The sequence below is a fragment of the Propithecus coquereli genome, unplaced genomic scaffold (assembly GCF_000956105.1).
Source record: "Propithecus coquereli isolate 6110/MARCELLA unplaced genomic scaffold, Pcoq_1.0 Scaffold9, whole genome shotgun sequence".
NCBI classification, from domain to species: domain Eukaryota; kingdom Metazoa; phylum Chordata; class Mammalia; order Primates; family Indriidae; genus Propithecus; species Propithecus coquereli.
Window position 1 is genome coordinate 10,879,131 of NW_012155284.1, and position 12,664 is coordinate 10,891,794.

Consider the following 12,664-nt stretch of genomic DNA (forward strand, 5'->3'; position numbering starts at 1 on the left):
ACAAAATTCTCCCTCTGCAGCCACATTATCAGGGTGAAAGCAATCAAGCAGAAAGTCGAGGTGCACAAGAGCAGAGAAACAAGAGTAATAATAGGCTGCATCCGGTTGTTGTGGCTGATTGCGAAAAGAATGAGAAAGTGATACTGACTTCAGCAACATGAACTTGGGCAGGTGAGGGCTGAATAGGAGGAAAAGCAAAATACCTGTAGCTAAAACTACCTCCAAATAACTTATTTCAAAGAGACTTTCTCAGGCATTTCGGCTGGGGAAACTGAAGAGAAGGGGAGAAGAAGTGAGGGATTTGCATGTGGTAAGTATCACATAAGACATTAGTTGGGCAAAATCAAACATCTGCTATTTAACAGATGATTCTTTACGTTTGGTACAATGACAATTTGTAACTAGAGAGAAACAATCAAGTCCACATGAAACAACCCATGGGCTGTCAAATTTCCAGAGATTCAGGGAGAAAGTTTTATAAAAATAATAACTTCTTAAAAGGTAAGTTGTCCTTTTCAGCTTAATCACCATCACCACCTCCATAAATTACTACGGCTATCTTTTCCGGAATTATCGAAAGCAACTAGAACTGATTAAACCTTCATGACAGTAAAATCAGATGACAGGCCAAAGTTCACTGGAACTCCAATCTTACTGGCACTGGTCTCCCTTGAGTCGGGCTTGTTGTTTTTTTTTTTTTAAACCTCTCGAAACCTTAAGTAAACACATCTGACAGCCAGTGAAAACTGACACACCCAGAAACTCTCAGCGAAACATTTACTTCATAGTTCACAACAGACTGTCCCATTCCATCTACAAGGTGGCTTTGCCTGGAGGTAAAGGTCGAAACAAAACACTCCCTAACACCTTCACACTCTATATGGGGAAGAACAGAACTGACCCAGGGCTTCGAGTAGAGGGCAGGAACTAAGAACTGTCACTTTAGGAGCAAATGCATGCCACGCTCTTTCTGGCTTTCCTAAGACTGCTTCATTTTTGCTCCTTAACTAACTACAAAAAATTTCATCTACGCTTCTAGATTTCCTTAAAAAGCAGCCGTATAGAATGCTACAACTAAAGGAGCCTTCAAGATATCAATGTCTTTATCTCAGCCCCAACCAGTTGCACTCACCCTTAGCCCTTAACCCCACTTCCACAGGCCAAAACAAACCTCCCCTGAACCCGGGGGCAGTATTTTCAACTAACCTTCACAATGAGAACAGAAATCAATCTGGTGAAAGGAAACCTGTGATGGCAGTTTCTGAGGTGGCTTCCAACAGCATCTGAACAGAGGATTTCTGAGAAACAAAGTCTCACTCCAAACATTACTGCAGGCAGTTTAGCAACACTCATTTGGGAGGTATTTTGGGGGACAGGGATGTTCCGGGCTTTCAGCAAATCACATCATATAGGAAGCCAGTACTATTAATAGTATACAGAAAAAAAGGAAATTTCTCTAATCTATCTTTGCCTCACTAAAGTATTTCATGGGTAAATGTTAGCGCAGAATTAGTCACTCTCATTCACCATGCTGCTTTCTATGTAGAAAGTTCAAAAGGCATGCCACCTGCTACCATTCCAAAAACACCCTTGCCAATCTCAACCCCAGACAGCACCCTGGGCAATAGTGTTTCCTCCAAAATGATAAGCAGAAAAATCAAAGAGGATAGAGGGAAGGAGCTGGTTTTCTTTGCCAAGGCCAAGTTCTTTTCTGTATGATTTATCTGAGATGCCATTTCTTTTCAGAACCTAGATCCACTCCTTAAAAATGGAAATCTGATTTTTACCTTGTAGTAAAACAGTTGCCACTCATCCCACCCTCTTAAAATTCTGAGAACAAACCAAAGCAACAATGTTCGCAACACATACAGACAATAACTATTTTTTCCCCCATGGTCATCCTTCTAGCAGACCCAGACAATAAATCTAAGAAGAAAGTTTAACAAAGCACTAAAAATTTAGAGACAGAAACTTGAGATTTTAATAAAAGATTGAAAGGGTTTTTTTTATACTTACCCACTCCTCGACATTGGGGGGCTGCTCATCATAAATATGTTCCTTGTCCCACAGAATATTGGACTTGTCATACCGGTCCATCTTTCTTCGAGTTTTCACAGCAAAGAAAATTATTAAAGCAAAAGCCACAATAACCAAGAAACCCAGTACGATGGCAATGGCCTAAAAAGAGATTAGAGATATTGGCATAATTAGATTTTAGTTGCTTACTTAATCACAACCCACCCTCTGCAAATTATTAAAATGCTTATCTACTTAAGGCCCTACTAAATATCTGTCATTTAACTGATATAAAACTGAAACAGGCCTGGCGCAGTGGCTCACGCCTGTAATCCTAGCACTCTGGGAGGCCGAGGCGGGCGGATCGTTTGAGCTCAGGAGTTCCAGACCAGCCTGAGCAAGACCGAGACCCCGTCTCTACTAAAAAGAGAAAGAAATTAATCGGACGACTAAAAATATATAGAAAAAATTAGCCGGGCATGGTGGCGCATGCCTGTAGTCCCAGCTACTCAGGAGGCTGAGGCAGGAGGATCGCTTGAGCCCAGGAGTTTGAGGTTGCTGTGAGCTAGGCTGACGCCACGGCACTCACTCTAGCCCGGGCAACAGAGTGAGACTCTGTCTCAAAAAAAAAAAAAAACTGAAACAGTCAGTTAAATTTTAGACACATCATAAAACCTAACCCACCCCAACTGGGATAAGGCCAGCAAAACAAATACACACATAACATAATACTTGACTCGATCCTCCAAACTTGCTTAAAGTCAGGTACCACCATCACCCCATTTTAGAGTTGTATAAAATTAGTTCCAAAGCTTATACACTTTAAAAACTATGGCTTGTGCCATATTATTATAAACAGATGAGAATGGCCAGTAAATTAACTTAATCATTGGTATATTTCTAAAGTGCTTGAAAAAGTCTATTCTCAAAAACAGCTTTAAAATAGAAAATCATGCTTGTAATCTTGTTCATAACACATGCTTAGCAAATCTTTTTACACTGAATGTAAATTTTAGTCCACAGATACCTGTCTTACCATACATGGTGAAGACATGGATCTAACCAAGCTATAAATTGGAGCAAATGGACTAATGATTCATTTGGTCTGGCAGGTTTTTGTTTTAGGAGTCTTCTGTACTTACTAGGAAGGGCCCTCTGACAAGGAAACTTCCTACTCTTGACAGTTCTCCCAGTATCTGATAGGTATAGTAAGTGGTACGCTGGTCTGGGAGGCACTTGAACTTGAGGCAGGTACCAAGCCTCCACCCTGGATATCTGCTAATGGGTAAAAGGAAGCTCTCCTTCCTGCTGTCTGACAGTGACATCCTTTTTCAAAGAATACAGGTTTCAATCATCAGTGGACTAAGAGGGATGCAGGGTGTGGTACGATAAGCATACCAACCCTCAGTCCCTATTTACCATGGGGTGAATGGTCTGAACGGTAACAAGAATTCTGAAAACTCGTATCTCCAGGGAAAACCTCCAGTCTTCAGAAAAATGGAAGACAGTTACAGGAGGTCTAACCCCAAAAAAGTGACTCATTCAGGCAAAAGAATGGGAATTCCTGAGTCAATGTAAGAAGAAAAACAAGGGAAAAAAGATTAGTAACTCAGAAATGTTTCAGTTGTTAATATAATTAGGATGATTCATGGTTACTAAAGGCAGGTTTCTCAACTCCACCTACACATTTGAATCTCATGCATAGCTTTTAAAAACACTGACTTAATACTCGAAAAACTACAAAACACCTTTGGAAGAAGTTAAAGACCTACATAAATTGAGAGACATCCTATGTTCATGGGTTAGATGACTTTAATTACAAAGATGATACTATACCCCAAATTGACCTACAAATTCAACACAATCCTTCAAAGTCCTAACTGGCTTTTTTGCAGAAATTGATAAGCTGATCCTAAAATTCATATGGAAATGCAAGGAACCTAGAATCTAGCCAAAACAGTTTTGAAGAATAAAGTTGGAGAACTCCCACTCTACTATTTCAAAACTTACTACAACAATACAGTAATCATGATAGTATGATACTAGCATAAGAGGAGAAATATAGATTAATGGAATTGAGAGTTTAGAAATAAATGTTCACATTTACGGTCAATTCATTTTTGACAAAGGCAAGAAGAAAATTTAATGGAGAAATAGTCCTTCACCAAATAATACTAAGACAACTGCAAATCCACATGTAAAAACTTTTGGACCCCTTACTTACACCACACCCCAAATTAACTCAAAATGGATCATGGACCTAACTATAAGAGCTAATATTGGCCGGCCATGGTGGCTCATGCCTGTAATCCTAGCACTCTGGGAGGCCGAGGCGGGAGGATCGTTTGAGCTCAGGAGTTTGAGACCAGCCTGAGCAAGAGCGAGACCCTGTCTCTACTAAAAATAGGAAGAAATTAGCCGGACAACTAAAAATATAGAAAAAATTAGCTGGGCATGGTGGCACATGCCTGTAGTCCCAGCTACTCGGGAGGCTGAGGCAGGAGGATCGCTTGAGCCCAGGAGTTTGAGGTTGCTGTGAGCTAGGCTGACACCATGGCACTCTAGCCCAGGCAACAGAGTGAGACTGTCTCAAAAAAAAAAGAGCTAATATTATAAAACCCTTAGAAAACACAGAGGTAAATCTTTGTGACCTTGAATTAGGCAAAGCATTCTTAGATTATGACACCAAAAGCACAAGCAACAAAAGAAAAATTAAATAAACTGGACATCATGAAAACTAAAAATTTTTGTGCAAAGGACACTATCAAGAAAGCAAAAATAGAATGAGAAAATGAGAAAAAATATTTGTAAATCATATATTCGATACAGGACTTATATCTAAATATATAAAGAATTCTTACAACTCAATAAGGAAGAAGCCCAATTTAAAAAAAGGCAAGGATTCTGAATAGCCATTTCTCCAAAGACAATAAAGAAATGGCCAATAAGTACATGAAAGGATACTCATGTCATTAACTACCAAGGAAATGCAAATCAAAACACAATGAAGTACCACATCAATTCGCATGGCTGGAATCAAATAGACAATAACAAGTGTCATTGTTTTGTGAGGTGAGGATGTGAAGAAATTGGCTACATTTCTGGTGGGCATGTATAAAATGGTGCAAATTCTTTGGAAAAGTCTAACAGTTCCTCAAAAAGTTAAACAGACTCACCACATGACCCAGCAATTCTACCCCTAGTTATAAACCCAATTTAACACATACTAAAACATAGGTTCACAAACAAACTTGTACATGAATGTTCATAGCATTATTCATAAAAGCCAGTGTAGAAACAGCCCAAATATCCACCAACTGATGGATAAATAGCATGTGGTATATCCATAGATTGGAATATTAGTTAGCAATAAACAGGCATGAAAGACTGTTACATGGATAAACCTTAAAACCATTATGCTAAGTGAAAGAAGCCAATCACAAAAGACCATGTGTGATTCCATTTATAGGAAGTACCCAGAGAATAGGCAAATATATAGAGGTAGGATTAGTGGTTGCCTAGGGCTAGGGAGAGTAAGGGAAATCGGGACTAACTGCTAACAGGTACGGGTTTCTTTTTGGAGTAGTGAAAATGTTCTGAAATTGATTATGGTGATAGATGCACAATTCTGTGAATATACTAAAAACCACTGAATTGTTCTTATTATATCTTAAAAATGACACTCAGCCCCTCCCCCAGATTCCAATTTAATTAGAAGTGGGGCCTTCGCATCAATATTTTTAAAAACTTCCCAGAGTGATTCTATTACATATCCCAAGGTGAGAGCCTCTGACCTAAGGAGAGGGTGAAGAAAACCAAAACAGCACTCATACCTCCTGGGGATCCACCACACAGTAGTGATACAAATATTGATCCACATAGACTCCAGTAGTCACAGGTGTATAAAACTGGTTGCAGAGGGCATATATCTGTGAACCATATATAGACCCAGACGCCTGGGCAGTTGGATTAACTCCCATTATATAGACAATTGTGGAAATAAACACCATGGTGCCCAGGACAGCACTCACTATTATCACAATCAAGTAGTATCTTCTTGTTCTGGACATTTCAGATCTTATAACACTGGTAATAAATATCACCAATGTGGCAACAAAGCAAAAGGCAGCCATGGCCAACAGGAAGCCCTTTGCCGCTCTTGGATCCGTATAGCTTCCGTAGCCATAACCATAGCCATAACTGTAGCCACCAAAGCTACTTCCTCCATAAGGGTAGCCTATACTACCTCCTAGTAAGGTAGTTCCATAGCCCCTGTCCCAGGCAAGTGTGGAGGTGACACAGGCAAAGATGGCAATGCACATCACGATAATGAGCATAGACAGAATCCGAATCACTCCTGGAGGAGAGGTCCATTTGTAGAAGTGAAGAATTTCATCTTCTGGGTAAAAAGAATATGCTGGCTGAGAAAGCATTGGTCGAACATGCATCTCTCCACCATACATGTCATTGCTTGGTGCATAATGATTCGGTTTGCTGAAATGCACATGAAAACAACTTCAAGTTAGCACTTTTTGGTGGCAAGCAGAGAGAACATACAAAGTATTTGCAACAATTTAAACAAACTTGGTAAATGAAACTATTATCACTGCCCCACTGAACAGTAAAGGTATCTCTGCATAGGAATCACCTGGAGGGCTTGTTAAAATATTTATTGGCCAACAGCGCCAGAGCTGCTCACTCTGCAGGTCTAAGGTAGGACAAGTTTCCAGGTGATGCTGATGCTTCTGGTCTAGAAAATATATACTAAGAATGACTGCTCCTGGGCTGGGTACAGTGGCTCACACCTGTAATCCTAGCACTCTGGGAAGCCAAGGCAGGAGGATCACTTGAGGTCAGGAGTTTGAGACCAGCCTGAGCAAGGGTGAGACCCCATCTCTACTAAAAATAGAAAAAATTAGCCGAGCATGGTGGCACATGCCTATAGTCCCAGCTATTTGGGAGACTGAGGCAGGAGGATCACTTGAGCCCAGGAGTTTGAGGTTGCAGTAAGCTATGATGATGCCACTGCACTTTACGCAGGGTGACAAAGTAAGACTCTGTCTCAAAAAAAAAAAAAAAAAAGAATGACTAGTATATTATGGAGCAAAGGTTCTCAAGATTTGCTCCATGTTAGGATCACCTAGGAAATGTATAGAATTGTCAGATGGAGCACACCATACCAGTTAAATAACAATCCCTGGGGATGGGAGCCAGGCAGTTTTAGAACAATGGTGTCAACCTTTCTGCCTGTGTGGCACGAGCCCAGTACATTCAGACATAGCACCCACACTGGCCTTTCAGGGTCATATGCAATCCCTGGCTGCCTCACTCTCCTACTTAAGAAAGCACATCCATTCACTTATTCAAATGACAGCTACTTTCTGGAGTTGCCAGGCTGGCATGTGTTGGGCACTGTGCTAGGCAGTGGGGATACAACAGTGAACAGGGTAGTGTCATTTTAGTCTCTGTCCAATGAGTAAGATACTAAGCGAATCCCTACATTATCTGTATTACTGTCATGGCAAGAGCTACAAAGTAAACCAAATGTGCAATGCGAGCTCATCAGGGTAATGCCTAATTGGATTTTACTTACTTACTTACTTATTTATTTTTTGACACAGAAGTCTCACTCTGTTGCCCGGGCTAGAGTGCCGTGGCGTCAGCTTAGCTCACAGCAACCTCAGACTCCTGGGCTCAAACGATCCTCCTGCCTCAGCCTCCTGAGCAGCTGGGACTACAGGCACCTGCCACAATGCCCAGCTAATTTTTTTTTTCTATATGTATATTTTAATTGTCCAGCTAATTTCTTTCTATTTTTAGTAGAGACGGGGTCTCGCTCTTGCTCAGGCTGGTCTTGAACTCCTGAGCTCAAACGATCCACCCGCCCTGGCCTCCCAGAGTGCTAGGATTACAGGCGTGAGCCACCGCGCCCGGCCCCTAATTGGATCTTGAATCTCCTTCATAAAAAATGCTTTGAAAATCCCAGTAATTGAATCACAAACAGACTGCTTGTGACAGACACGTCGATGTATCTAAGAACTATGGGCCCTGGGGAGGCAAAGTTGACTCCAGCCCCTTTTATTTTTGCCATCATTTCCACAGATGACCTTCCTCACTCCCAAGTGAGGCATCTTACTACTGGCTGCTGCTGACCATGAGAATTCATAGAAATTATCTCAGTATCTGAGTATCAAAACAAAAAGGAAATGGAGAAACTAGAGAGAATCCTGATAAATTGGTCTTTGCAAATGTCAAGCATGAAAATTCCACAACCCATTCTACTCATACATTTGGGTTGTCTCTCTTTGGGGGTATTGCAGACAGTATAACGCTAAACATCCTCGAATGTGTGTTCTGGTACACAAAAGCACTTATTTTTCTATATATACCCAGGAGTGGAATTTCTAGGTCATAGATTTTTGTATCTGCAACACTGCTAGACAGTGTCAAACTGTTTTCCAAAGTGATTGTACCAATTATATTACCATCTACAGTGTAAAAGTTCACAGCAGCATTGCTTATGGTAACCCAAAACTGGACGTAGTCCAAATGTCCACCTACAGTGGAATAGGTAACTAATATATCCATACAATGGAATACTACAGAGTTGTGGGGTCCAATATGGCAGCCATTAGCCACATGCATCTGTTGAGCACTTGAAATGCTGTGAGTCCAAACTGAGATGTGTTGTTAAATGTGTAAAATATGGTGAATTTCAAAGACATAATACGAAAAAAGAAAGTAAAGTATCTCATGAATCATTTTTTATTATATCACATGTTGAAATAATATTTTAGATATACTGGATTAAATGAAATGTATTATTAAAATTAATTTCTCCTTTTATTTTAATGTGGTTACAAGAAAACGTAAAATTAAAAATATGGCTCAAATTACATTTCTATAGTGTTGTTATGAAGCAAAAAATGATGAACTATGAATACATTCAGTTGCATGATAAACCTTAGAGGTAATGCTGAAAGAAACAAAAGAGAAAAGAATACATGTAGCATTATTATATTCATATAAAGTTTAAAAACAAGTGAAACTAAACTGAATTGTTTAGGATGTATAAGTGGTAAATAATAAAGAAAAGCAAGTAATAACCACGTCAGGACAGTGGTTTTCAGAGAAAAAGAGAGGAAACAGGGAAGGAGTTTGAGGTATTGTTTCTTGACCAGTGTGGTGACTGTACGGATGTTTGCTTTGTCTTTATTCATCATCTCCTACATATGTTCTGTGCCATTTTCTATAGATATGTTATACTTCATCATTATTTACAAAAGCAACACAAAATAAGTATCAAGTTAATGGAGCACTCCTCAATTACTGTGTTCTCCAGCATATTTTAAAAAATATATTGTCATAACAACTGTGTCCCTACCATGTTTAGGAATTAGTAAATGCCTTGTTTAGATGGCTATTAGCAACATATTGTGAATTTAAAAAAAAAAGGCTTTATTTAGATATAATTCATACACCATATAATTTATCCATTTAGAATGGACAATTCAGTGGTTTTTAGTATATTCACAGATTTGTACAACCACCACCACAGTTAATTTTAGAGCATTTTCTGCTGATGGGTAGGTTTCTTTGGAGGGTGATGAAAATGCTGTTTTTTTTTTTTAATTGACAGTATGTTGCTAATGGCCATCTAAATAAGGCTTTTATATGGAAGCTTCACACCATTTGTGAAGGGCAAAAAGGAATAAATATACACAGAAACCTAAACCCAGACAACCTCTTGAAGCAAACAACAGAAGCATGTGACAGCAGTTGCCTCTGCAGAGAAAAACTGTCATCCTGGAAGTTAAAAGAGGGAAATTCACTTTTCACTGCATACCTTTTAGCACAATTTAAATTTACAAGTACACATATTGTTTTACTTTTAAAAGCAAATAAACATTTAATAGATGAAAGTTTCTACCATACATATTTTTTACATGTGACGGACTTTAAAGAAAGAAAATAACTAAAGAATTATTTACTTACAATTCGTCAGGTCTATAAGGAGGTGGACTTTCCAAAGGCCTTGATGACATGGCTGATGTCGATAGTCACCTGATGTTCAGGATGAGCAATGCCCAGCAGCTCCCAAGATAAGCCAATCTAAGCAACAAATGTAGGGTAATGGCATTACTGCTGGGCTCAGAGTTTCCTTGCATCACAAAGAAAACTAATGATACCAATCTCGAAGTAATCACTCAATCCACAGGTATTTCCTTTATCCTTTCCATTGTTATTTTTACATACCGGACCATTAATTCCCTGAGCACAGGGAATAAGAATTATTCAACCTGGGCATAAGAATTATTCAACCTGGGCCAGGCTCGGTGGCTTATGCCTGTAATCCTAGCACTCTGGGAGGCCAAGGCGGAGGATCGCTTGAGGTCAGGAGTTCGAGACCAGCATTGGCAAGAGAGAGAGACCCCAGCCTTGGCAAGAGAGAGACTCCATCTCTACTAAAAACAGAAAATTAGCCAGGCGTGGTGGTTGCCTATCTGTAGACCCAGCTCCTCCAAGGCTAAGGCAAGAGAATCGCTTGAGCCCAGGAGTTTGAGGTTGCTGTGAGCTAGGCTGATGCCGTGGCACTGTAGCCCAGCTAACAGAGCGAGACTCTGTCTCTAAATAAATAAATAAATAAATTATTCAGCTTGGTATTCCTCATAGCACCTAGCATCATGTCCTGCACATCCCTGGCATACAAGTATTTTTTAGACTTGAAATTCTAAGTTACAATAATGATAATTTCACCAATTGTTATTTTATAGCATAGGTATAAGTGATATTTTTAAAGTTACTTCAAAGAACAAAGAAGTGTCAAGAAAATATATTTATTATTTCACATTACTTCTGAAAGTTTTATGTAAAATGAGAATGCATATTAAAATGCATACACAGTAGTGTCTATGGCCTTCTGATTTCAAGATTGTTCTAAGCACCAAAAGAGGCAAGAAAAGCTTCATCTTTCTCTGCTGCACCCCTTTTAATAAAAGGATTTGTTCTGTAAAATTTGGATTCAGTCAAAAGGCCACACTTAAGGACCTAAAAGGCCACAGGTTCCCCACCAGACACAGTTCTCGGGAAGGTCACACACAAAGAAAACAGCAACAACTTCAGGCATCATTTAGGGCTGAACTACATGATGAAGAGTCCCAAGGGGGATAACTGGGAAGGCTTAAAGAGGAGCAGCCAGAAGCTGGGGTCCCAGAAGGAAGGAAGGGCATCCAGGCTGGTCTGGTGCTGATACACATGTGGCTGGCTTACAGGACAATAAGGAGACCAGAGGGAACATGTTGCAATGCTGTAATCTCCTAAAATAAGGCTATGGTGAGAAGATAGAGGGCTCTGAAAGTCTAGTGGGAGCTTCTCATCTCATTCAGGTGGAAACAGGAAGCCAGTTCAAGGTTCTCAGCAAGGAAAATACAAATAAGTTTGACCAGATTTGAAGCTCAAAGAGAAGAGAGTAAAAAAGAGCACCCGGGGCCAGCAGCAGCACACCCTGGTGTGAGTAGACGACAGAAGACTAGCTCAGGGGCCAGGGAAAGGGAAGGAAACCAATGTTCATCAAATACCTACCCATGTGCCAGGTGCTTTACATAAAATTCTCATTTCATCCTCAAAACAAGCCTCTGTGGTTGATTAGCCACTTTACAAATGCAAAGAGAGTCACAAAGAGATGTGAAGTAACATGCTCAAGGTCATATGGAGGCCAGTGTGTCACTGAGACATATCTTGAACCCAGAAGATCTCATGTCCTTTCCACTATCACAGCTTTAAAAAATGAATCCTATTTGGGATACACTAGCTTTTGTATGGAATGGACATTTGACGTTAACGTGCACAAGGGAGTGAAGCTGGAAGTCATCTGCACCTAGGTCCACAAGTGGATCCACGGGCACTGAGAGCTCTCTAGGAAAAAGACAGTCTTAGCCAGATGTGGTAAACATACAATTCCAAAACTAAAAAGGTTTATCTTGAAAAATCCAGTGTTGGAGACACTGCCGAGGTACGTCACCACATTAACTACAGCACTTCATGCCTCTCCTGTTAGCTATGTTGAAACGTTAGGTAGTTAGTAAGGGATTCTGGATCTCCCAGGGATGAAAGTGGGGGTTGTTGCCTTGTGCAATTGCCCCACCTGGGAAGAAGGACAGGGATGGGCCCCAGACCCCCATCTTGGTCCTTCCCCACCTTAATCCTGCCCTGAGCTACTGCCACACCTGGGGGAGGAGGGAATACTCTACAAATCTGCCAATCAGAACTTAGCACACCAGCTGCAAAAGAATGCAGAGGATTCTCTAGCCCACAGGCCAAGCAGTATAGGTACCATAGAGTCTGTAAATTAAACCAGAACAACCCTCATGCGTAGTTAAGACTTAGGTCATGCAATTCCCAACTGTCCAGTCAAAGAGCTACAAGTAGAACTACCATTGATCCAGCAATCCCATCACTGGGCATCTACCCAAAAGAACAAAAGACATTCTATAAAAAAGACATCTGCACTCAAATGTTTATAGCAGCACAACTCACAATTGCAAAGATGGGGAAACAACTCAAGTGCCCATCAATACATGAGTGGATTAATAACATGTGGTATATGTATACCATGGAGTTCTACTCAGCCACAAAAAACAATGGTGAT

The 12,664-nt window shown here is 40.3% G+C and overlaps 1 protein-coding gene across 3 annotated transcripts in view; it reads right to left on the minus strand.

Moving 5' to 3' along the window:
• OCLN (occludin) overlaps positions 1-12,664 on the minus strand; it is a 53,293-nt gene that overhangs the window by 33,017 nt on the left and 7,612 nt on the right. For all 3 annotated transcript variants that reach the window (XM_012664631.1, XM_012664633.1, XM_012664632.1), the window contains exons 2-4: positions 10,012-10,128; positions 5,850-6,510; positions 2,017-2,178 (exon numbers count right to left, since the gene is read on the minus strand). In XM_012664631.1, coding sequence (XP_012520085.1) covers positions 2,017-2,178; positions 5,850-6,510; positions 10,012-10,061 — 873 coding nt within the window. In that variant the 5' untranslated portion in view covers positions 10,062-10,128. The remainder of the gene's footprint in view (positions 1-2,016; positions 2,179-5,849; positions 6,511-10,011; positions 10,129-12,664) is intronic.